Raw genomic sequence first — 26,799 nt, forward strand, 5'->3', positions numbered from 1 at the left:
AGGGAGGTCTTTTCCTCACAATGAAAGGACAAGAGGGAGGGGGACAACCTGGATTCTCAGGGCAGTTCATTCCAAAGCCTGGGAGCAACCACTGGGAGGGCCCTCTTGTGTCCTTGCCAAACAAGCTTGGGAAGGTGTTGGAACCAAGACAAGGGCTCCTCAGAAGATCTTAAAAGCTGAGAAGGCTCATATAGAATGGTATGATCCTCCAGATAGCTTGAACCCAAGTCATATAGGGATTTATAGGTAATAACCAGCACTTCGAATTGGGCCTGGAAACAGACTGGCAGCCAGTGAAGTTTTGTAATGAAGGAGTTATGTGCTCCCTATAACCAGTGCCAGTCAGCAGTCTGAATGCAGCATTTTGAACCTGCTGAAGTTTCTGAACACTCTTCCAAGGCAATTTCATGTAGAGTGCATTGTTGAGTCATAATAGCAAGGAATTTTGGAGTTGATAAATGTGCCATTGGTGGATAGTAGCTCAGTAAGTTAAGTATCTGGTTGCAGAGTAAGGCACTGGGAATTTGATTCCCAATTGTGTCTCCTTGGAGAATAGCTAGCCAGTATAGCCTTGGTCTACAATACACCCCTAGAAGAAAGGAATGCTAAACTACTTCTGAGTGCTATCTACCAAGAAAACACTGGAAAGGGTCACCATAAGTCAGCATTGACTTGATGACACACAGTTCTTATTATAATGTGTTATCCACACAAAAAGAAGCAGATTCTCAGAGGGCTGCATTTGTGAGCTCACCATCTTATAGTTTTTTCAATGCTTCCAGAAGCAGAAAACCTATAAATATCTAGTCACCTACAAAAACATCTCTATAAACCACAAGGAACCTAAATCATTGTTCAGGGACTGTTACTTTGATAGAGTGAAATTGGTAGTCAGAACAGAACTCAATGCAAAAGGAAAAAGTACTGATTTTAATAGCTAGGTAACACAATATTAATCTGTATTTTTGGAATCATGAATTGGAAGTACAGTGATCTAAATTATTTAAGTAGGATAACTTAATCCCTCCTCTCAAAGCACCAGTGCCATCATCAAAAGGCATGTACATAGCTCCTTTATTTGCCATGGACAATGGGTGGGCACAGGCTTGTCAACTTCAGGCATCTCTATATGGGTCAAATAGTCAAATTTCGAAACTGCTTCCTTGGGAACACAGTTTCAGTTCATTCATTAGATCACTGGTTCTTAACCTTGGGTTACTCAGGAGTTTTGGACTGCAACTCCCAGAAGCCTTCACCACCAGCTGTCCTGACTGGGGTTTCTGGGAGTTGCAGTTCAAAAGCATCCGAGTAACAAAGGTTAAGAACCACTGCATTAGATGATAGAAGAGGTATGTAAAAGATTAATGGTATTGCAACTTGCAAGGGAGAACCAGGCTGCACTGATGAAAGTTTCACAGTGCTGGGATGCATGGCTTAGAAACTGCTACATGGACAGCACTCAGGTTACCACCTCAGTGATAACATTGATAAACAACAATAGAATATGTGGTTTAAATTGGTTCCTCTTCAGGCTGAAACTGAGGGATTCATCTGTACAATCTGAGACCAAATTAACTCCATTAGGTACTATCAGAAAATAGTTATGAAGCAAAGTTTAAGTGATAAATGTAGGACCTGTCCTGAATCCAAAGAAAAAAAATTAATATCATATTTGAAGGCCTCAAGCTCAACAGACTGTATCTGCAGGCATAACCAAGTTACAAAGACCAGTTGGCTAAATCTTACGATTTATTCACATATTTTCCTCCATATTATAAATTCCAGGCAGCTCCATGTTTGGAAAATGAAACTGCAGTACTATACTGGAACAAGCCCTTTATCGTGGATAAAACGTAATAAACATTACACTAAGTAAGGAACAAAGAAAAAAACAAGTTGGAATTCCATCAACAACCAATCTCAAAACTACAGAAAGTATAAACAACATACCCAACATTAAGACAAGAAGTTAATGGGGTGTGGAAGCAAGGTCATGTTATTCTCCCCATACTAATTTCAGCAACTGGAATCGTTCCAAAGCTTTTGGCTACCATTACAAAACAGTTGTCTAATTTGCTAATTTGCTTCCTGAAATCCAAAAATCAGTGATTTTGCAAACATATCTCCTCACTTTCAGATTTTTAGGATTCCTGGTTTTTAGGCTTGGCCCTTTGGGGTGCCTTCTAAAACAGCAACACTGAGAAAGTGTGATAGTAAATAATGACAATAATGTCATTCATCCATTTTCCATTATAGTCAGTGGCTCAATATATGAACCTTCAGATTTATGGGTGGAAAATAATTTTAGTGATTTTGAGATTCTTGCCAAAATTGCCCATTTCACCTTCTGCAAAACTTGTTGAAACTCAAAACCTTGGAAATTTAAATATTTGAGGATTGTTGAAAATTTAGTATCACACATACACTTTTTAAAATGAATGGCTAAAATGTATACTGTTGAAACATGCGAAAAACATGCACAATTATCTGTTCAGTTGGGAAAATGTGCAAAAACTGCATATGTTAGGAAAGCATATAAATAAACATATATGTGATAGGAAATATATGTGGGAAAATGCATGCAAATTTCCATGTGGAAAAATCTCCATACGTAGATATTTGCAGGCAGGTTTGCAGTTAAGATTTAGAGAATTTCAGTGACATCAAGATTCAAGAGTTTTTGGCATTGGTTTCTACTGTGAGGTTCTACATTGGATTCAAAGTGAAGGGGATCCTATCAAAAACAATATAAGGCTATAGTATTCACCCTTATTATGTTAAGTAGTCATGCATATTCATGTTGCAGGCTAATGTTGCTGAGAGGCGGAGCGGAGAGATATGTAAAAAGAGGTGGAGTCAGAGAGTGAGTCAGAGTGAGAGTCAAGAGGGAGATGAGATTGGAGAGGGAGATAGAGTGTGGTATTTGGGAGATCTGAGGTGTGATTAGTTAGAAGAGTGAATAGTAAGATCAAATAGAAGATTGTTTTTGATGATTGAGAAACCTGAAGAAGATACTTATGAATGATAATCAAAACACCTGTAATCAATAAACTTGTTTTATTTAAAAGACAGTGAGGTTTGGACCTTCATCCTCATCCTTCCATAAGTAAAGTATGTTGATTTAGTTATCAACTGGTGGCAGCATGTGAAAAGTATTGGTTTGCATTCGTGTGCTCTGTGTTTGGGGAGTCAGGCAGGGGCCACGAGGTCCAAACGCCACAAAGGCAAAGAGGTTCATTATCTAAAGTGCGACCTGAATCTAATTGTGTCTTTCTGTGCATAGCTCCACCAAATTATTGTTAAGTAACATTTTAGCAATCTGGTTCCATTATATATATATATATATATATATATATATATATATATATATATATATATATATATATATATATATAAAAAATGCAGTAACTTTCTTTAAACCTTTAAATGGAGTACATATAATATGACACTTGAAAAATAATGTGCATTTCCCTTTGGGAGGAAGCACGTTGGATCCACATTTTAATAAAACTTTAATGCAACATCTGTGAGCATTCAAAATATCCCAGGGCATCTTGAAGTTTTTAATCTATTATTTCCTAGAGCTTACCTCAGTTTAAGGAAGTTTGATGGGGCTTTTTGGAGAGCTCATAAATATCATCCTTTTTAAAAGAATCATAATGAGAATAGCAATAGTAATCATCATGATGACTCATCACTGAGTAACAACAGCCACTCCTTCCCTTTGGGTAAAACTCACTGCTTACACAGTGTTGCTGCTCTACTCTTTCCCTCACATCAGGGAAAAAAGAGCTGAGAAAATAGGCTCAAACATGCCTCTCTTGCATGTATTGAAAAGTCACTGCAAGCTAAATCCACTATTTCTTGCTTTAGGGGCAAACTAAGTATAGGAGGGTAAACTTCTGTATTTGAGCATGGAAGAGCTTCAGCTATTTAAAAAATGGGAAAGGAAGATTTTAACAGCAGAAGGGGTCCATGCATGATGCACGTATAGTTCTCCCACTTACCTGTTACTTGCCTTAACTAAGTCTTGTGGAAAAGTACTTATCTATAAAAGCTCACATTAAAGCATAGCAGTTAGTCTTTAAGGTGCCACAACGTTTTTGTCTTCTTTAATTTTTTTTCTCTTTTGTTTTGCCTGACACGCTTCCTATATGCGGGACATGCTTTGGCTTGTAGTGTCATTCAGTAGAAATTGTGTTTATAATCCTGATATTTTTAATGGCAGATTTTATTGTATACAACAAGCATATGTCACAGTAAAATATGATTACAGTGGTGCCTCGCTTAGCGATCGCTCCGTTGAGCGACAAAATCGCTTAGCGACAGAGTTTTTGCGATCGCAAAAGCGATCGCTTTGCGATGGTCCCTATGGGTTTTTTTCGCTTTGCGAAGCGATCATGGCAAAGCGACCCTTTTTTAACAGCTGATCGGTGGTTTCAAAATGGCCACCGGGAAAACAAAATGGCCGCCCGCTGTGTTTCCTCGCTTTAGAGGCACTGAAAATGGCCGCCCCTATGGAGGATCTTTGCTTAAAGGTTAGTTTTTAGCCCATAGGAACGCATTAATCGTGTTTTAATGCGTTTCTATGGGCTTTTTAATATCGCTTAGCGATGAAATCGCTTGGCAACATTTTTCCGGAACGGATTAACATCGCTAAGCGAGGTGCCACTGTATGTGAGCATAGATTGTCTTATGATGGCTAATTAGTATATCTATTAATGTTAAACAATTTCTTTTAGAATGCTGAATTGACAGCTGCAGCCTGTGTCAAAGGAGATACAAGTTCCATTCCTGTCCAGGAAACAGTAAGTGCTATGCACATTTTTATCTCTTTGTTTTCATGTGTGCTGATTTTATTTGTTTAGTTTAAAGATTATCATTCATTCTGAAATGGGCTTAAGTTCTTCTTTAGTGATTGTTGGAAATGATTAGCTTCGAACATTTCTCAGGTAATTCAGAGGCAAGATCCAGATTTTCATACTTGTCCACAGGACAAGAGTGGAGGAACTGCTGCACATTATCATATGATTATAAGTCATACGAATAGAATGTTTTCCTTTGTTGTGTGCGCACATGTTTTCTTGTTCAGCATTACATTCCATAGCAATTAATAGCTTAAATGGTGTAGCAGAAAAATCCTGAGAGTGTGACAACACTGATAACTTAGTTAGGCATACACCAGTGGTCTCTCCTCTGTTTCTTTTTATCCACTGCAAGAATAAGAGGAGCCTTCTCTGATTTACCTTTTTGAGTAGCTGACTCTTGTAGTGTTAATTTTTCAAATAAATAGTTCATAGTATTAGACTTACTTAGGTTTTTAAAAAAGATTTGTGTCTACACATCTTTATTTTGTTTGTTTGTTTGTTTGTTTGTTTATGCCCCGAGTAGCCTTTTTCAAGCAGTGTGTTATCTATGGGGCAAAAATTACACATTGAGACAGACACTCTAAATGTTTATTTAGTCATGTTTAACACAATAGTGTTCAGTTTGTTGAGGGTTCACCAAGAGGCTACAATGTAACTGGAAACTGAAATTAAAATGACGTGTGTGTGGAAAATCAATGCAAGTGACTGAGTTAGTGGCTGTGAATATTCTTGTTATACACTGCCTCGGTTTTGGTTTGAAAGGCACAGTTAAAGTCATTAATAGCATTGCTAACTACAACCATTTCAGCTCCACCTCTGTCACAGGGGCTTTGACATCAGTAGTAATAGTAAGGATATTGTGTGCAGTACCAGGAGTGGAGTTGATATTGTCCATGCATTCTCACCTACTTTCCTTATCAAAGGTTACAGTACCACTACTAAAAATGTACTATAAAAGGTCTGCCGCTACACAAGAATCTTAAAAATGAAAATAGAATGGAAAAAGAGAATATTAAGATCACTGCTGAATAATTGTCTGCTTTGTCATCACTTTTGTCATGTCCTTTGATTTCAAAGAAATCCATGCCGCAGGTGTTGGGACAGCATATGTTGCAGGACCAGATTACAAATGATTCAAAGATTCAGTTCAATTTCACTTGTAGACCTTCGCAGTCCAATATCCAAATATTGCCTGTGAAGGATGTTGTTCTAAGGGCAAAAGTACGGGTTTGTTACTCTCTAATGAGAACCAGCATAGAGTCCCTCAAGGAATATGACTTACTGTGCATCCAGGAAACACACTTACTTAGATCTTATATTTGTGGTTTGTTGGCTCGTTCCTTTTTCAAATTATGTACAGTGGTGCTTCGCATTACGATGTTAATTCGTTCCAACTAAATCGCTGTAGAACGAAAACATCGTAATGCGAAAATAAAAAGCCCATTGAAATGCATTGAAACCCCTTCAATGCGTTCCAGTGGGCTGGAAACTCACCGTCCAGCGAAGATCCTCCATAGCGCGGCCATTTTCGGTGCCTGTGCAGCGAGGAATCTGTCACAGAAAACAGCGGGGAGCCATTTTATTTACCTGGTGGCCATTTTGAAACTGCCGATCAGCTGGAGGAAAATCGTCATTTTGTGAAGAATCGGTTCCCAAAGGAGGGAACCGATCATTGCAAAGCGAAAAAACCCAATTCAGACCATCATTTTGCGATCGTAATGTGGTTTCGTCATAATGCAGGGCAATCATAAAGTGAGGCACCACTGTACAGATGAGGTTATGGATCAATTATTTGACTCACACAGTATCTCAAAAATTGGCATTGGTGAAAAAGGATTCAGACCAAGAAAAAGGATTAAGACCAAGCTAAATGTCACTCACTATTCTTCAGTTCCAAAAGAGCATTCCATACCTCTAAAGAGTTGACTGTATTAGAGGTGAAGGTCTTTATGGCAGGACATGATATACCAAACACTTCTGCATTTAGCAAGTCCTTCAACAGCCTTTCTCTATTATTATTATTATTATTATTATTATTATTATTATTATTATTATTATTATTATTATTATTATTATTATTATTATTATTATTATTATTATTATTATTATTATTAGTAGTAGTAGTAGTAGTAGTAGTAGTAGTAGTAGTAGTAGTAGTAGTGGTGGTGGTGGTGGTGGTGGTGGTGGTGGTGGTGGTGCCTCACTTAACGGCAATAATCCGTTCCAGGAAAATCGCTGTTAAGCGAAAAGATCGTAAAGCGAAAATAAAAAGCCCATTGAAACGCATTGAAAACCGTTCAATGCGTTCCAATGGGCTAAAAACTCACCGTCCAGCAAAGATCCTCCATACGGCAGCCATTTTCGGTGCCTGTATATCGAGGAATTCATCCCTAAACACAGCGGGGAGCCATTTTAATTACCCAGTGGCCATTTTTGAAACCGCCAATCAGCTGTTAAAAAACATCGTTTTGCAAAGAATCGGTTCCCGAAGCAGGGAACTGATCATCGCAAAGCGAAAAAAGCCTATCTATACCATCATTTTGCAATCGCTTTTGCGATCGTAAAAACGTCGTCGTGAAGCGGATTCGTCGTGATGCAGGGTAATCGTAAAGTGGGGCACCACTGTATTAGTATTAGTATTATTAGTATAATTAGTGTTGTTGTTGTCAGGAACACAGCGGGTACTAACCATCATTGCCCATGTGTGTGCCATAGAGTTTGACATTCTCCTAGTGCCCAGAGGATTTTGTTCAATGCTACTAATTCAGGTTGTCTGTGATGAAAGATCTACATTATTGCAGAAAGACACACTAGAAATACAGCCTTCTACAGATACAGCCATGGCCAAAAATATTGGCACCTTTGCAATTCTGTCAGAAAATGCAACCCTTCTCTCAGAAAATTGTTGCAGTTGCAAATGTTTTGGTACTCACGTGTTCATTTCTTTCATTGGACAATTTTCTGAGAGAAGGGTTGCATTTTCTGACAGAATTGCAAGGGTGCCAATATTTTTTGGCCATGACTGTACTTCTCAGTTATTATTCCATTACTTCACAATCCCACCCACTCCTTGCAAAAGTGGCAGATCTTAGGGAAATAAACAAGTATATCAAGGTGGAAAAGTCTGAATTGTAAAGTAGCATTTATCCTCTACTGCTGAAATTGAATACTGGTTCATTCAGAGATTCATTTCATATTTTAATATGGCCATGTCATCATCATCATCCTACATATTGCACTTGAACAAAGTAATTTTCAGTTTAACGTGCTTCCATTTGGTTTGACAGTGGCACCTCTAGTGCTCATCAAGTGTATGTCGAAAAGTCACACCTTCAGATATGACAGAGGATAAAATACGTTTGACTCAACATTGTACGTACTGCTTTGTTCAGCAGTAGGATGCTTCTTCTTGCATATGGTTTAGGCTTAAGTAGTTATTGTTTTGGCAGTAAAAGGTAAAAGTTCCCCTTGACATTTAGTCCAGTCGTGTCCAACTCTAGGGCGCAGTGCTCATCCACGTCTCTAAGCCATAGAGCCAGCATTTGTCCATAGACAGTTTCTGTGGTCACGTGGCCAGTGTGACTAGACACGGAACACCGTTACCTTCCCACTGAGATGGTACCTATTTAGCTACTCGCATTTACATGCTTTCAAACTGCTAAGTTGGTAGGAGCTGGGCCAAGCGACAGGAGCTCACTCAGTCGCGTGAATTCGATCTTACGGTTGCTGGTCTTCTGACCTTGCAGCACAGAGGCTTCTGCAGTTTAACCCACAGTGCCACCACGTCTCCTTTTTTGGCAGTACTAAACTGCAAAAATTACTCAGTCTTATAGCTACAACCACTGCAATAAGGCCATAACACCATGAACTCTACAATCATAGTTCCTTGCTTATTACATTTAGAGTTTTGAAAACCCACACAAATTTGCATTGCCTTTCTTGATATGCCAAGACCTACTGGACATTACAGACCAGCATCTGGTTCCTTCTTGGTATGGTTAATAAAGTAACAGGGAAGGGTTTTTTTTCCTGCTCCTCTGCTCTTTTTGCAGCCCAAGTTCCCATGATATGCTTGCTATCCAAGCATTACACAGATGATTTATATGAAGGTAGCTAGAAGAAGAAAAAATGTTACATCATGTGATTTCATGCCATGTCATTACTGACATTTTTTAAAATTCCATAAGCCATATTGGAGCAATACTCTTATTAGATCAACTCAATCATTTTTAAAAAAATGCACAACAGGTTTAAATCACCAGTTCACTTCATGAGAGAATATGCTACAAAATAGACAGGTTATGACAGGAAAAAAGCAGAGAAAGATTTAATTGATGATAAAGTCAAGAAGTCTTCATGGTAAGATGAAACGGGATAGGTAAAAGTTGTAGACATTCAAAATAGGTTGGACCACGGGGTGATGGCTGCAGAGGATCAATGGACTGCACCCACTGTGTTTTCCACCACCATCAGATGCACGTATGGATATGTTTGATTGTTTGTTTTAGGGGAAAACACTTTGGAAGTTTTTAATGTGGGCTCCCCATGCCTGTTAAATGGAGAATCATACACCGTCATTCCTTCATTTTTTTTATTAGATTCTTTTATTAGATTTTTTTATTTGATTGATTGATTGATTGATTGATTGATTGATTGATTGATTGATTGATTGATTGATTGATTGATTGATTGATTTATTTATTTATTTATTTATTTATTTATTTATTTATTTATTTATTTTGCTGCAGAGCTGAAGAGCTCCAGGTGCAGCATAGAAGGTACTACCAGGTGACGTAGCCTCCAGGCTGCATACCTCCCACATCTGCTTTACCAGACAATGTGATGATTTCATACTGCATCAGGACTGCTCTTACAATGAAATAAAACAAAAGTTGATCCCACTTTGAAAATATGAAATTCACATGGTATAGCACTCAGGCTCCTTGCTAGATGGAAAACAGAACAACAAAGAATCTAGATAGTTCTTATGTGAGTAAAAGCTAGATATAATTTTAGATCTCGTAGTAGTTTTTTGAAAAACTGATAGAAGCCAAACCGGGTTGAAGTTTCTGTATTACTGCAGTATTGGAGAATACACTGACTTCTGAGAAGCCACGTAGCACACTGTCTGAGCTCTATGGTGTCTACTGAGAAAAAAGGAAGAAATCCGGCCCAGATTTGCAGGAGGAAAGAAAGAAAAATTAAAATTTGCAGCCTCTCTTCAAAATACATGTATACATTCGTCTCAACCTCCTCTTATCCTTAATAAATTGCATTGCTGCAACTATTAGGTTCATAGCTCCCTTTCTACCACACTTCCCTACAAAAGCCCAACATGCCAGAAAACTAGAAATCAACACTGGACCATTCTATAGCTCATACCAACTCTCCAAATTGAGTATAATAAACCCCAGGCTGCTTTGCACTGTTGATGTGACCCACCAGTCTTCCAGCCACTACCCTATCTCCTACAATTTAGGTGTAATAATGGTAGGTTTTCATCTCCAAATGTGAAAGTGGGGAAATAAAATATTGAAATAATACTTGAGTTAGAAATGTTGCAAACTGCTCATCTTGTATTTAGAGACAGAACTGCTCAAGCACAGCTACACTATATTCCTGTATTTCTGAAATATTTTTATTGGGCAATAATAACTTCCCACTAGAGCAGACAAAACAAGGTCATAAATTGCACTGAGAAGCTAGTTCTTCAAACAACAAGAGTGTCATTTGTTTCTGTGTGACCTTATTCGTTGAATAGGAAGCATTGAAAAATACAAGGAGGTTAGATAAAGGTTCCCTTTGACAAATTGTCCAGTTGTGTCCGACTCTGTGCTCATCCACGTTTCCAAGCCATAGAGCCAGTGCTTGTCTGCAGACAGTTTCCGTGGTCACGTGGCCAGCGTGACTAGACACGGAACTCCGTTACCTTCCCATCGAGGTGGTACCTGTTTATCTACTCACATTTTTACATGCTTTCGAACGGCTAGGTTGGCAGGAGTGGGACAAGCGACGGGAACTCACTCCGTCATGTGGATTCGAACTGCTGATCTTGCGACCTTGCAGCCCAGAGGCTAAATGGATAGAACAATAGCTGCATAATTTGCCTATTACAAAGGTGCCCCCAGAAGAGGGAGAATAGCACCCTGCTTTTGAGTATTCTCAACCTAGAAAACCTGGAAAAGGTTGCCATAAGTTGGAATTGATTTGATGGCCCACAATTATTAAGAACTAAGGTGTTATGGCATTTTGGAGTGCTTTCTATGACTGATCACCTTTTGGATGGTCATCCTAGTTACTATTTTTTTCTCTCAAAATCAAAGAAAAACCAGATTTCTAAACTGTTTTGGGAAAAAATGTATATTTTGTATATTATGAAGCTTTTGAAACCTAGCCAAATTGCTAGGGGGTGAAGCCTAAAAAGTAAAAATAAAAAGCTTAACATTTTTAACATTGAATTAAGTAGCAGTATTTAAAATAAAATATATTAGATTATCATTAATGTAATCTAATCAAATTATGAAAGTATGATGTAATTCTGAATCATTTCTTATAGATCAGTTACATTGTCTGATATCTGAAAGAGAAATAGATTTCTATTTCTATTTCACTGGAAATAGTACAGCTAATTTGATACTGTCCAGTCATTCATAAAGTGAGCAAGCCAATATTTCTTGTCACCAGAATTCTGGATTCCCCCCTTTTCTTTAAGTAGGTGACCTTAAACATCATAATGTAATAATTCTGAGCAATGTTAAAAGACACATCTTCTGCATTCTTGTGAAATTGGGGGGAGGGGGGGAGAACTACTTAAAATTGGTTTTGCTGCCAGTTTTAGGCAAGTCAGCAGCAACAAAAGATGGTTCCCCCCCCAAAAAAAAAGAGAGAAATCCTGTGCATGCAGCAACAGTTTCAACTGTGAAAGGGAACAAGGGATAGAAAGGGGAGGGTGTCACATTTGGCTAATTTATTCCTCTCCCCTGCACCAGCTAATCACATGTAGCTAAATTTTAATGTTGTTTGCAGATTGGTACTTTGAATGGATGAAGCCGCTAAAGGCAATTGTGCCATGTGTGCTACCAAATGTTCTCTGATCATATGATATAACTACAGTACAGTATAGCCATTTTTACACTAAGGTGATCGTGCTGTGTAAGTAGATAACATGTAGTGTTGTACGGAACAGTATTCTTTCTGTTTGTTGATTTAAAAATGGAGTGTTGTCACTTAGCCAAAGGTGCTCTTCTCTTTTCACCATGGCAGCAGCATTCTGCCCAGAAAAAGAAAACAAGGAATTCTGTTAAAAGTGCAGGCTACCCAGCACAATAGTGCAGTATATATGGGGGCACTTATGCTTAAGCTGTTGGGGAACCCTGGAGTTCTTGAAGTGAAGGGCGAAAGCTCTGAGGCAAGCGCATTAAAACCCATTAGTGTGCATTCACAGAGACCATGAAGAAGAAGCTACAGTTTTTGTCTCTGTCATGGAGTTAGAGGGACAAAGAGTATGACTGCATGAGTTTCTATGTTATGGGAACTCCCCAATAAAAAAACATGAGTTAACGTGGAGTGAACTAGTTTGCCTAAAAGACCACTTCCTCACCATGAGCCAGTCTCTCATGAAATGGGCAGCAAAGTAATTCACTGGCCCTAAGGACCCATGATCTTTTTATCACTAGATGTGTAAAAATGTAACAAGTCTGGGCAGCTTTCTTTGTGATCCTGTTCCAAACACTCTGCAACACATAGGGCACTGGCAGTACCAAAGATATATATGGGGGATTTGGGGTGAAGGGGGGAAGTGTGCTTGAGGGAACTTTGTCTGATGTGTTAGATTTTGGAGACTAAAATAACACTATTGTTCATTAATGCGCCCATCATAAACATGTTTGATTGTATCCAGGCTCTGCTCACAAGAAGGTGCCACTATCCAATTTCCCCTAACACCACAGCTCACCTCATTCAGTTGGATGTCTTAATACTCTGGGTAGCATTTAGGGAATGTGGGCTCCTTTGAGGAGTAGGTGATGGGGAAATCACCTTTTAGAAGCCTAGTTGCTCACATCTGAATCTGCATCCACCCATATTCTTTGTTGCAAATCCTGTTGATCTGAAAAGTGATTACTATGTTTATTTGTTTGTTTGTTTGTTTGTTTGTTTGTTATAATACAAATAAGGAGAATAATAGCAAGGACAAAAAGAACAACAAGAGAAAAAAGGTTCAAAAACATAACCAAAAGATCCACGGAAAGTGCACAGAAATTAATGGCAGGTAGATGGTCAAGAGGGATACATAAGATTACTTAATTGGGGACAAACTGTAAAAAGTCTTGGGCAAACAACCAGGTCTTCACTTGCCTCTTAAAACCCAGGAGGGATGGTGCCAGTCCCACCTCTAGTGGGAGGCAGTTCAAAAGTGGAACGGCTACCACAGAGAAGGCCTGATTTCAAGTGACCAATTTCCAGGTCTCCCTCAGTGTAGCCACTTGGAGCCCCCCAATAAGAGAGGTACAGGTGGGAAGGGTAGATATTTTGAGGGTGAGGGGCTCAGCCAGTTAACAAGATCCTAAATCGTTTAGGGCTTTAAACATTAACAGAAGCACCTTGAACTTGTCCCAGAAGCAAACCAGCAGCCAGTGTAGATGGGCCAGGATTGGGGTTATATGGTCTTAAAGAGATGTTCCAGAGACCAGCCTGGTAGCAGAGTTCTGCACCAGTTGCAGCTTTCGAACTGCCTTCACAGGTGTTGCAAGAGTCTATTTTCAAGATTACAAGCACATGGACCAGCGTTATAAAGGACTGCCTGTCAGGATGGAGTGAAGGTGTGCAATCCACCTTAGCTGGTAAAAGGCAGATTTGGCCATGACTGAGATCTGGTTCTCCATTGAGAAGTCCAGGTCCAATAACATACCAAACTTTCACACCTGTTCCTTCAGGGGGAGTGTGACCCTATCAAGACCAGGCAGACTTCCCCAGGGTCTATCAAGGTCCCTCCCAGCAACAGAACCTCCATCTTATCAGGATTCAATATCATCCTTTCAGCCCTTGTTGCACTTTCACATGACCATGCTTCTTATCACAGCCTTTCAGTTGTTTAGGTATAATCTGTATTTTTAAAAAAATACCTATTTCCTTTGGGTCACCTCAGGGGTGTAGAAATTGGAAAGAGGAGTTCTTTGTTGGCCTCTCCACCCTCATGCATTTAGACATACATTCTACAGCAGATATTCAGGAAAGCTGGGTGAGCAAGCAGTGTGAAAACATGTCCTTAAAAATATAAATTTTGAAAACCACTGGTGTAGACTAAAATTATTTTTCTTTAGATATATATAAAAAATGAATGCAGATGAATTAACCAGACTGAGAAGCCCAAACATCCTGTAACACATTCCTTCAATATGTTTATCCACTTTGTGCCTCCGTAAAAACAAGCTGACAAATAAAGTGAGCTCTGAAAGTGGCCTAATAATTCTGAGTATGCAAATGTATCCCATTTTATTCGCGTATAAAACTAACAGCTGCTCATGTTGTTTTTAAAGTTAATCTTGGTCCCCTTGAATGCTCTTAACCCCTTCTAGAATGCCACAGCCTCTTTATCTTGTTTCTCCTGCTGCGTTCCCACCAGCCCTCAAACCTGAGAGAGGCTCGAGGGTAGCTTTGGTTACAGCAACTTTCCTATTAGAGGAAGTGAATGTTGATCTTTTGTCTCTGTGGTACAGTAGTGATAAAGCTGTGGTGGTCTTATCTCTCTTTTAGGTAGTGGCTCTTTATGACTACACAGCGCATCGATCAGATGAGCTAACCTTCCATTCTAGTGACATTATCCAAGTGTTATACAAAGATAATGATAAATGGTGGTTTGGCAGCTTGGCGAATGGACAGCAAGGCTATTTTCCAGCCAGTTGTGTGGTTGGTGAAAGTACGTATAAAGCTTCTGCCTGGTATGTTATGAAAGCTTAACTGATTGCCAAAGATTTACCATTTGGTGCTTAAATGTATTTATATGTGCAGTACACATGTTACATATCAAAATAACTGAAGTGGGATGAACTGTGTAAATAGCATGAAAATGCACCATATCGACCAATGAACAAAGACGCCACACACTGAGCCAGATATATTTGCATTATGTTTTTCACCTCAGCCTACCCCTGTCTCTTCTAGGTGACAGCAGGTTTTCAAGGTGGAGCATTTCTCAGACTTGCACTCTCTGATCTTTTCTGCAGAGATGCAGGCATTATATCTGCTAGATATACAACTGGTTTAAAACATGTTTAAAACATTGTTACAGGAGGGTGGAACTATTACTGGATGAAACAACAGATCATCAAAAGAAGACTGCTTTTATGTAGGCTATGTAGGGAGTAAAACAAGAAAAGCACTCTTAAGCCTAACAGATGTTTCACATGAAATACAATATACAATATTGTACTCTATGTATCTGAAGGAGTGGATTATAATCTGTGAAATCACGTGGTGAAATAAATATGTTAATCTCAAGGATGGTATGAGACTTTGTTGTTATTTTTAAATCCTTAGTTAGAAATGTGGACTTCACATAAAGCTTCTTAATATCACATATTTTATAATCTCTGGTCTTTGTCCAAGGTATTAGTCTGCTGTAATCTGATGCCTCAGTGTTGACATTGACTCAACGATTTGAGCACAATCCCTATACAGTCTACCAATGTCTGTTCTCTTCCAAAACATTTGTATTAACAGTCACTGGGAGCAGTATCCACTGATGTTAGAATTAGTCTCCACACCAGAGGGCACCATATACAAATGTCCATCTATGAAGTGCCTATTTATGAATTATTTCCAGTAAGTCCTGTTGATATACCTCTAAATATCTTATATGTCAGGACTCACTTAACATTTGTAGCATGTTAAGACATGAGGTGAGCACATGGCTGAAAGCCAAAACAATTGGTTGTGTATCTACTCAAATTTTTGAAGATCCCATTTCAAATATTAGAATAAATTGCCTATTGTTCCTTTACATATCACCAAACTCATCTACATAAATGACCTTGGATTGGTTCAAAAATGAATACACTTCAGTTACTGGAATGGATATATGGAACAACATTTCTTAAAGATTAATGAAATAAATGTTGAAGAAGTCCACCCCCCCCCCCAATTTTTGGATCAAATTAAGTAAGAGTCCTGAATGCCATTTTAAGCCCCCTTGTTTAATAATTTACTATTCATTTTCAGCACTATATGAAAAACAGTTGTCCCCAGGAGTAGCAGAAGATTCAGCTCCTTTTCTATCCAGTGAACTGGGAGAAGTAGCATCACCAGCAATGCCGGAGGTAACAATCTGGAACAAAGGGACTGCTCCTTACTTATGCAAGATTAGATTGCATTTTCCATTGTGGTAACAAGTTGATTGCCAAGTGCTTCCAAAAATGTGTGGACTTGTTTAGATTTGACAATTCTCAAGCAATGCAAGCTTGGAAGTTATTATAGCAGCGAAATGCTCTTCAAATATATGGGAAAACATTTCATAAGTTAGAGAAAAAGAGGAGAAAATTAACTGTAGCAGTATTATTACAAATTATGTCATTTGAGAATTCAGTAAACATGTCCAGAAATGGTAATAATATGAAGACTCAAATGGGTTATTGTTCCGTCTGATCACAGGTCATTTGTTATATCTGTCAGTAATATTTGTTCGCTATTCAGACACTCCCATGAATACTGTGAATATTGTGGGACCTGAGAAATACCATGTTCACACTACCTGTTTATGCACAGAAATGTTTGTGTTTTCAAAAGCTGTTCTAACCCAGCTCAGCTATTGGGCTAGAAAGGAATATTAGCCTAATGAAGAGAAATATACATACATGCATATACAGAATAAAATAAAATTAATGAATTTTATTAATTTAGGTCTGTTGGTTACAATCTAAGGGATGCTTTAACCTGTCTAGAAGAATCCTGTTGTGTGTATGTATTTAAAATATTTATACCCCATCTTTCTCCTCAAGATATGACGCAAGGCAGCTTACAATATTAAACAATATTAAAAACTTTTTTAAAAACCCAGCAGTCTCATTTTTAGAAACTTTCTAGCAGCCAGTTATTGAGAAAAAAAATTTCTGAAGAGAAAGATCTTTCCCTGTTTGCAAAAGGATAGCAAGGAGGAAGCCAACCTGATCTCCAGTGTGAGGGAGTTCCAGAGTTTAAGAGCAGTAACAGAGAAGGCCTTCTCTCGTGTCCTCATCAAATACCACTTGTGAGGATGGCAGAGCTGAGAGAAAGGCTTTCTCTGACTAATTAAAAACCCAGGCAGGTTCATAATGGGACAACCTGCTTGTAACCAAGTTGTTTAGGGCTTTATAGGTCAAAATTAGTACTTTGAATTGTGACCAGAAGAGACCAGCAGCCAGTGGAGCTGTTGCAATATGGGAGTCTCCGTTCCCTATAACCAGCTGTGGTTGGCAATCTGGCAGCAACATTCTGGACCGCCTGAAGTTTCCAAACACTTTCCAAAGGGTACTAGAAAGGTGACTAAGGTATTCGTGATACCCTTCATAATAGTGGGTAACCAAAATCTTAACAGAAAAAGCCAAGTGGCTAAATTGCTGCAAAGAGCATTGTGACACTATGTAGCAATAGTTTTACTTTGACAGTTTGAACATCATAGTCTACCTACAGTTGTCTTTATGTTCCAATCAATCAAGTGGGGGCTAAATAAGAATAAAAGCGTAACATAAAAACCATGAAGCATTCTTCTTGAAGGCTTGTGTCCTATCCCATGAAGTCTACTGAGTGAGGATCAACAATTTAGAGATTAAACTCCTTTGTCCAAAGTATTATCTCCATCCATATCAAGAAAAAAGCTACTCTGAAGGCTAAATGCAATTAATATGTACATTTTAAGAATGTAAATAACAGCTATAGGCAACCTGAACCAGTCTTTGAACCAAGGGGATGGGGAGGAGAAATCCAGCTGTTTTCTCTCCCATGATCCTCAGCAGTTGCAATTTCTATCTAGAGGGAAATTTTAAATGCTTCTGTCCTTTTAGTCTGTGAAGTTGCTCAGGCCTCCTTTGAACTACTTTTTATATAACAAAAACATCTGCACATTTATTGCAAATAGATATCAAGTATAGATTGGCTTCCAATGCACTTTCCTTTGAACCCTCAGATTTATCCCCTCACATACTTTTGTTCCAAATAAACGGAAGAATACATAGATGAACAAGGGATCTGTGAACTCATTAGAGTTAATGTTTCCTCCATAAAAAGGGGAGCTGGGTTGTTTTCAGTGGCTCAGGGGAGAGCAAAGTCTGGAAGGATGGCATGGTCTATCTGGAGCTTCTGAGCCAACTGTGAGCTCAGAGTGAAGGAAGGTAGTCCTCCCTCCTCCTTCTCTGGCGGGCACCATGCCATGGAGTGGCATGAAAAATACAAGTTCACAGTGTTCATCAGAAAGAAGACTTAAATTAGTTGCCTGATGGTATGGTCCTGATCCACAAAAGCTAACAGATTATATGATGATCATTAAAGGGGTTGTAAAGGTATTGCCTACTCTTGCATTTAAACCACCAGGTTACCCTAGAAGTATATAACAGAGAGGGCCTGGCTCTTTTGAAACAGCCTGAGGCCAAATGCCCAATACAGCATGTAAAGAAGGAAACCGATGCTGTGTGATATTGAGAAGGGCAGTTCTGACTTGAATTATACAGTATTCTTCCCAGAACATTGATCTCTGGATTAGGAGAATTATGCCAGTGTATCATTCAAAGCTGCTTATATTAGTTAAAATTATATCACAATAAAATCACCTCTGTATAACTGCAGACATACTATATTAGTGTACCTAACAATAGTAGACATTGAAGGGGAATTTTATGCTGGACCAAACTGAATTAGTTTTACATGATCATTACCAGCCAGTTTCTGAGATGGAGCACAGAACTGTCCCCACCATTTAGTCATTCACTTATTTTCTTTGAGTTAGAAGAAGAGAGACTAATTCAACTTAAAAAAAAAGTATTCAGGTGTGTATGTGTTTAAAGGTTTTCCACAAAACTAGTTTCCTGCATCAAAAACAAAACAAAAAATAGAAAAAGGAAAAGTATGCTTAGAAATACATGTATTTGCTACATGTATTTTATGTATCGCTAAACATTAATATGTTACTTTTTGGGTATATTGTGTAGAAATTCATGGTGAACTCTCCATGTCCCACAGCATTTTTGGAACTTTAACCGTTTACGCCACCTCCTCATCACATGGCAAGTAAGGAGCATTTTGAAAGCTGGGGGAGTTTATGAAACCTGAAGGAGTTTGTGAACCTTATGCAAGGTCACATGAGCACCTGCTTTTTGAAGAAAACTTACAAATTCAAAAGCCCCTTAAGTTATTCCTATAACCGCTCTCTCTCTCTCTCTCTCTCTCTCTCTCTCTCTCTCTCTCTCTCTCTCTCTCTCTCTCTGGTTTTTGAACTATACATATGATTTGTTCAGAAAGTAAGATAAATTTTGATATCTAGTCAGAATCTTACAAATTACATAACCCACTGCAGCAAAGTGACGCTAACTAAGAAAATGGTTGTTGTGTTAGTAGGCATATGTCTGTTGTATGGTCAGGCATGTGCCTCACAATGTAACCCACATATATGGATGTGTGTGTATGTGTGTTGTGGAATCTTTGCTTTAAAATCAACAGTCAAGATTATTTTAGAGTTGTACCACTCCCAGCTCAGAAAATGTAAATTTATGTGAAAAGTGTATACTCCATACATATCCTAGTTTGAAGATTTCCTGCTGTGATTTGAACCCAGATCTTCTAACTATAGCACTAAATTCACTCAGTCATACTTTCTTCTGATGGTAGATTGACCTAATGATTCTTTTCAACCGTGTAGCCACTCCCTTAGTTTGACTTGAAGAAAAAAAACCTAGCACATTGGTTAAAATTTTATGACCTGAAACTATTAATTTCCAAAAGCCTACCTGAATAAAAAAGTCTTGGACTGCTCCCAGAAGGACAGAAGAGCATGGGCAATCCTAGCCTCTTTTGGCAAGGCATGCCAAAGACTGAAAGTGGCCATGAAGGAGGTTCTGGGTATACATTGAGTTGTAGGACTAGGCCATAATGCCCCATAACTCATCTCATTAACAATTACACTGTGTTTGATTAATACCAGTTTGTATTTTCTGTAATTTTTATATGCAGATTTGCTTATTTCTTTAAAAAATGTTGACATCACGTATAATTAATATTTTTAAATATTATACTGGCAAATCTTAAGTGTTGTTACTTCATCGTTGATAATATCTGAAAACAAATGTAATCTTGTTTATGACTCAGTCACAGATTCAGTGCTGTGTATTTTTGTGTGTATTTGTGTGTATGCGCATGCGTGTTTCCAAACACACCTGAACATTTCAAGAGGTTTTTTTTTAAGCTGTGGAACTGTTTCCTCCTTTTTAACCACATAGGTTGAGAATTTCATGGGTGACAGATCTTCTATGTGAAGCGAGGTATATTCTCTCCTCATTCAGGAAGCCCGTGGGTTTTTCATCGTACACGTGTTGACCTCATTTTCTTTCCCTTTCCCCTCTTCTTTCTCCTTTATTGATTGAAGTTTCCCCCCTTTTTGCAGATGCCAGCAGTCATCAGCAAGTCAGAAGACCAAAGATTTGTTTCTGAGAATGACACAGGCTACCTGAACACACAGTAAGCGACCACAGAACAGCCAGTTCCCTCAGTTTAATTACTTCGAAGGAGCAAAAACTTTTTATTATCTTAGTGCAACATTTCCGTAATAGCAAACTACCAATATAATCCAGAGTTGCGTAATACCTTTGCTAAGTGTATTTGGTATTAGGGCAGCATAGATGTGTGCAAACTTTCGAGTTTCCCAGAATTTTTCATCAGCCTAGATAATACAAACAGTTGGGATGTGAGAAGAAACAAAAAGTCCAAAAGTTAGGCCAGGTATTTGTGGCAATTGAGCCATGACTTTGGTATTTCACAGCAGACTACTGTGACGTGCTTTCTTATGCCTGCCCTTGAAAAGCATGTGGAAGATTGATGCAAAATGCAGCAGCAGTGCTACTAACTGATATGTGATACTGTGATCATACTGCTGCAGTACTAACAGATCTGCAACTGGTTGCCAGTTGTTCTTGTTTTGGGTTCAGATGAAGGTATTGGTTTTCACCTTTGAAATGCTCTTTGTGAACTCCTATGCGATTTCAGTATTCTGCTGCTCTGTTAGGTATATAGAACATGAGATACAATTGCAGGATATTCATTACAACAAGAAAAAGTCCAAACTGTACATTTAGGCAAGAGAATGTGGCCACTAGTTCATTAGATTATGGAGAACATTTTGTGAGAGGGGATTAAGGCATGTAATCCGCGAACCCTCAGAGTTCAGCATCCTACTCAATTATGAGTTTATTTCCTGAGCACCGATTTGCTACTACTTTAGTGATGGTGTGAGACCAAGAGCCTGTGGATTTCCATGACTGCACAGCCAAAATTCAGCTGCACTATCTGTAATTGGCCAATACATTGTGAACTCTGTCGTGCAATCTGTGTTGCATCTTTAGAGTCTTTATATCTTCCCTTGAAAATCAGGATGCTGTTTCTGTTCCTATCTGGGCTTCTGCTGAGAGCAGCTGGCAAAGTGTCAGAGGTTCCTAGCCAAAAGTGTGTCTCTACTTCCAGAGTATTGCTTTTGAGGATCATGTTTACTTCAGACACAGTTTTCCTGCTGATGTATTGATGTGCTCCAGAATCATAAAATCAATCCTTAGTCTCCTACTTAATTGAAGTTAAAAGCCGGCTGTGGAGGGAAAGCCCAGTTTTAAAATCTTTAATCCATCTTTTTCTTTACTTTCATCATAGAGGCGCAAAGAGGAAGACAAAGAAGAAAGGCATACAAACAGAGGAAAAGGAATACAAGGCAAATTTAATTACACTTGACAACTTCCCATCTGATGTTGCTGAGGACAATCCCAAGAAAAACTTGGTGATGAAGAAAAAGAAAAGGTCTGTCAAGACCACAAATGCAAGTGGAATGTCAAATGAGGCTTTCCAGTTAGACTCTTCTAATGCATAGCCTCTGTTTTTTCTTGGATTAATGGAAAAATATGGAAGTACTATTTGTCGTGGAATGATATTCTCACATTGTTGAGGACAGGAAACATAGAAACATAAATTAACCTTGGTAAGTAGATTATCACAATGTTAGGTCAAGGACCTGAAACAAGGAAGATGTACTGAATATTTCACAGAAACTTAAGACAATTTAAAGCACCAATTATGACCTCAGTGTTATGCTTTGTTTTTGTTTTTTGTTTTTTGAAAGCACCTGAAAATATCTAAAGCCTAATGGCATATCCAGTTTTTTCTTAGACCTGTTTCCATCCGTGAGATACAATAGAGGATAGCTCATTCAATGTTGAACTACAATTGTGGGTAAAGGCAATAGCATTGAACTTCAGCTGAATTATAACCTATGAATTAAAGGAAAACAATATTGCCTAGATGGATGTAATGTGCGTCCTACAAAACCTGATTTTGGTACAAATAAAGGAACGCAGTATTTTGTGTGACAATAATGAAGGAATTTCAGAACCGGAAAAAGAAGCTCAATATTTCCTTATTTGTTCTGCTACACATATACTTAAGAAATGAGTCCCACTTTTTTGCATTTGAAAATGAAAAAAGTTTATATTAAAAATGAAAGTTCATATGAATAAATTTCAACCACCTTCACAAAGGACGCAAGCAATAACTTTTTCATATTTATTTATTAAATGAAAAAAATATATATTAATATATATATTATACAAATATTTTTCTAGCAGTCTTTTTATATTCCAAAAGGTTTTGCAAAATCTGGTTTTGCTGTGCTCAGAGTAGCATTGCCAAATATGTTCCACTTTGTTTTGAAGAATTATTTAACATCAATGTGTGGGTGGAGTATATTTTTGTGTGATGTGTGTTTATGGTCAGGTGTAACTGTTTTTAAACTACAAAGCATGAAGCTGTGAATAATTTCCGGTAGCTTTATCTACAGTCCCCTTGTGTACCTATGTTGACTATGGAACTCCAAGTTATTTATGCTGTGTTAAGAAATTCTGCCCCCTTCCTTTCCGGAGCAATAAATAATATAAAATTAGAAAGTCCTTTTTTAGTAGTCTTGGCATTTGATTCCATTTGAAAAAAAGAAGTGAGAATAACCATGTCAACCACTGATGTACAAAATAGCACCAAGATGCAAAGACTATATTTCAAAGTATTCGCGAAGGCTTTCACGGCCGGGATCTAATGGTTGTTGTGGATTTTTCGGGCTCTTTGGCCATGTTCTGAAGGTTGTTCTTCCTAACATTTCGCCAGTCTCTGTGGGCTGGCATCTTCAGAGGACAGCACTGACCAGAGCACAGAGTGCTGTCCTCTGAAGATGCCAGCCACAGAGACTGGCGAAACGTTAGGAAGAACAACCTTCAGAACACGGCCAAAGAGCCCGAAAAACCCACAACAACCATTATATTTCAAACTTTAAAGAATCATCACACATGCTCAACAAATATATAAAAACATTTCTCTGAATAAAATATTTTTCCTTTTACAAAAATCTTATGCAAATGAATTTCTGATGGTCCAAGATGGATGTAACTATTCCATGAGTTTTTGAAGCCAAATCTGCTTCCTCAGGCCAGTGTACTGCAGAGCCAGAGTCTGAGAGTTCAATTCCCTGCTATGCCTCCTTGATGGGGGCTGAACTCAGTGATCCATAGGATTCCTTCCAGCCATGCAGTTCTAAGGTTATTATTCTAAAACTATTATCCTATAGTTGGTGAAACAGCCAAAGCTGGTAAAAGAGTTGGAACATCTCTATCCAAACCTCCAGCTAACAGGAATTGCATCTTGGCTGCTATAAGCTTCTGTTTATTTGTCCTCATCAAGGCCACAACTGTCTTCAGACATTAATTTCAGAGTTTCCACAATCGACCTGCATTCAGAAGCAGAGGTGCATGTGGTCAACAATACCAATGATATTTCAACAGAAGCTAAACTCTGCATTACCTCTCCCAGCTACATGGTGGAGATGTTGAAGAACATACGGGGCAAGCTGGAGGGGTTTTTTTTGCGGGGGGGGGGATTCTGTAAATTAAAAGGCATGGGGTGGAGCAATAGTCCCATAGCAACACCTGCTTTGAGCAAAATTCTGCTATATGGCATTTTCAGAGCCATGATAGAACAGTTTTCCTAATCCCATTTACGTTGTTTTACTTCCTGTCACTTTTGGTTATCACTGTTGATGCTGTCAAAAAGGACTGAAAAGTTCAGGGGACTCAGCAGTGTCGTACTTCTCTCATCCATCTTGCAATGTCGGGCATCTACCAAAGCCATTTCAGTTCCAAGACAAGAGCCCTGATTCCCAGCTTTAGGTCTCCAGGTGCTTTTGAAGAGACCCTTGTCCAGCAGGCCGAGGCAAAGAGGAAATCACAAAAGCAGCAAAATCAGGGAGCTGGACAGGGGACAGATTGGATTTGTCCTCAGTGTGGAAGGGATTCTCACTCTCGAATTGGCCTTCTCAGCCACACTAGACGTTGTTCCAAGTCCTCCATACAGAGCACGTTACCATAGTCTTTCGAGACTGAAGGATGACTAACAGGTCTCCAGGTGCTATTTGACACCTTGGCTTCTTCACTACTGGCCATGTTAGCTACGGATTCCGCTGTTTGAAGTTTGGCAACATCTGAAGACTCAGGTCTGAGAACCAGTGATATAAATAAATAATTACACTTTTCACATTTTACTTATGTTCTTTAGATTACCAGATGAATCTGAAACAATGGGAGCTAATATTTGTTCACATAAAACTTTGTTGCTATGTACCATCAAGTCGGAACTGTGACCAGAGTAGGGTTTTCAAGGTGAGTGAGGTATTTAAGGAGTGATTTTACCACTTCCACACACACACACATACCCGGCCATGAATGTCCATGGCTAAATGGGGATTTGAACCAAGGCCTCCTGAGTCCTAGTCTCTCATTCTGTCCACTACCCCACACTGGGTAAACATAAAATTTAGAGGATTTAAATTCTCTCACTATATAATAACAGATTAACATTTCCAGTTCTTCTGTTAATGTACTAGCCTCGTGGCTTTCTGGTATGCTATCTGGATTTTACTATTTGTGTCTGTACTGCATTTATACTGTTCGTACTGCATCTTTAAGCTAAATCTTTATCCTTTGAAAGTAACAAGTCAAACATGACATCATACTACGTTATTGGGGAGAGCTGAGAAGTAGCCAGAGTTTTGATGCTCGTTTGGAAGGCATTGTTAACTGTTAATTTGACATTGTGGACACGGAAGATAGAAATAACACTTCATATAAACACCATAGAGATGTGGTAGCTGTAATCAAAGGCACAGTGCCTCCTTTTTATGCTTGCAAACTGGGGCTCCAATTATGTCCACTGCTCTGAAGCTGAATAGAGTTGCCTTGCCACACTTTCCAAATTGAGAGAGGAGAGGCAGCGGCAGTCTCTTCTAAGGCACTGTTCCAAATAATAATTAAGGGGAGAAATCAGATAAAAGACCCAACATGAAGATTTATGGAGTTGAAAACATACTGTCAAAAATGGTGTTGTTGCTATTGTCATTATGACAAAAGTAGATTTTATTTGCATTCATCTTTCCTCCCAGCTCATGGGAGTTAGACTCTTTTTTTTACTGCTTTGCATTCGTTAGGTACAAAATTAATAGCTATCTGCCTTTCTTTGTTACATCAAGTGCACCGAGATGTTTTGAACAAAACAGCATGTAAATAATATTCAATGCCAAACATGGGCATTAATATCCCATTAATATAGTTTTTTAATGCAAAAATGAGTAAAAGTTAGTACATCCCTAAAAAAATCCTATATCATTTTTTCCTGGTCTTCTCAGAAATTTGAACAGACTAAATAAAAGATTCCTTTACCTTTTCAGAGAGAAAACATATATTCAGAGTTAACCGAGTTAGGGGGGAGGGAAAGTGTGAATTAATACTTGTTCCTTTTATATCTACATTCTTTTTCAGCACAGAAGTAAATTTTCCGACATGTCAGTATGTCAGCAGATTGTATTTAAGGTTGGGGAGGAGGAGATATATGTAATATGTAGAAATGAATCTGATTAAATATTCCTTTGTTGTAAATTATTCTGACTGCTGTCTTGAAGTACATGTGGTCTTGATGTGGTTGTTCCGTTTGTGAAGTTTATGTTTAATCAAAACTGTCTTTAGCCTTCTCAACACAACTTGCAATTCCACAAGCATATATTATTTCATGGCTGGCATTTACAGTCTTTCCGCTCACAGAATGAGACTCATTACAGTGTATGAATACCTGTTACAGTGTGGGTATTATCCCAGTTATCTGACACTTTGCTTGTTTCTGCTGTATGTTCTAGATGACACATATAAAATAAAATTGCTCTATTTATTGCATGTTAACATAAGTAAAATTGATCTTTTCATAAATCTAATCTGAGAAAGTTGTTGGATTATTTAAAAGCAAAACTTTGTGTGTCCTTTCAAAGACACTGCAAAAATCATTTGACAGATATTAAGTTACCTATGCATAAGAAGAGGTATGCTAGATCAGACTGCATGTTTGAGGTTGCAGTCCTGAGCATAGTTACCTGGATATAAAGCCATTTGCAGCTGGGCTTAAATTTAAATAACATGTGTAATATTTTGTTGTTATTGAATAATCCTCTTCTGCCTTGAAGTACTAATGTCTGTGGATGTTTTCTGAAAACATCAGAGTTAATTATAGGGACTATGTCCAGAACAAAGTAGGCTAAATTGCATTGGCACGATGGACAGGGAAGTTCTAAAGCTCTTGAAACGAAATTATAAAAGGAAGTAATCATAATAAGCTGTATATAAATGTATAG

General features: G+C 38.4%; 1 protein-coding gene across 9 annotated transcripts in view; it reads left to right on the forward strand.

Moving 5' to 3' along the window:
- AHI1 (Abelson helper integration site 1) overlaps positions 1 to 23,029 on the forward strand; it is a 110,537-nt gene extending 87,508 nt beyond the window's left edge. For 4 of the 9 annotated variants that reach the window (XM_072996452.2, XM_072996450.2, XM_072996451.2 and 1 more), the window contains exons 21-25: positions 4,743 to 4,808; positions 14,622 to 14,784; positions 16,086 to 16,183; positions 20,473 to 20,564; positions 21,744 to 23,029. In XM_072996452.2, coding sequence (XP_072852553.2) covers positions 4,743 to 4,808; positions 14,622 to 14,784; positions 16,086 to 16,183; positions 20,473 to 20,564; positions 21,744 to 21,957 — 633 coding nt within the window. In that variant the 3' untranslated portion in view covers positions 21,958 to 23,029. Of the gene's footprint in view, positions 1 to 4,742; positions 4,809 to 9,616; positions 9,644 to 14,621; positions 14,807 to 16,085; positions 16,184 to 20,472; positions 20,565 to 21,743 lie in introns of those variants that run through there. The other 5 variants (XM_078383334.1, XM_072996454.2, XR_013540611.1 and 2 more) reach the window with 4 other exon arrangements.
- Positions 23,030 to 26,799: the final 3,770 nt, after the last annotated feature.

The sequence above is a fragment of the Pogona vitticeps genome, chromosome 1, assembly GCF_051106095.1.
Source record: "Pogona vitticeps strain Pit_001003342236 chromosome 1, PviZW2.1, whole genome shotgun sequence".
Lineage (NCBI taxonomy): Eukaryota > Metazoa > Chordata > Lepidosauria > Squamata > Agamidae > Pogona > Pogona vitticeps.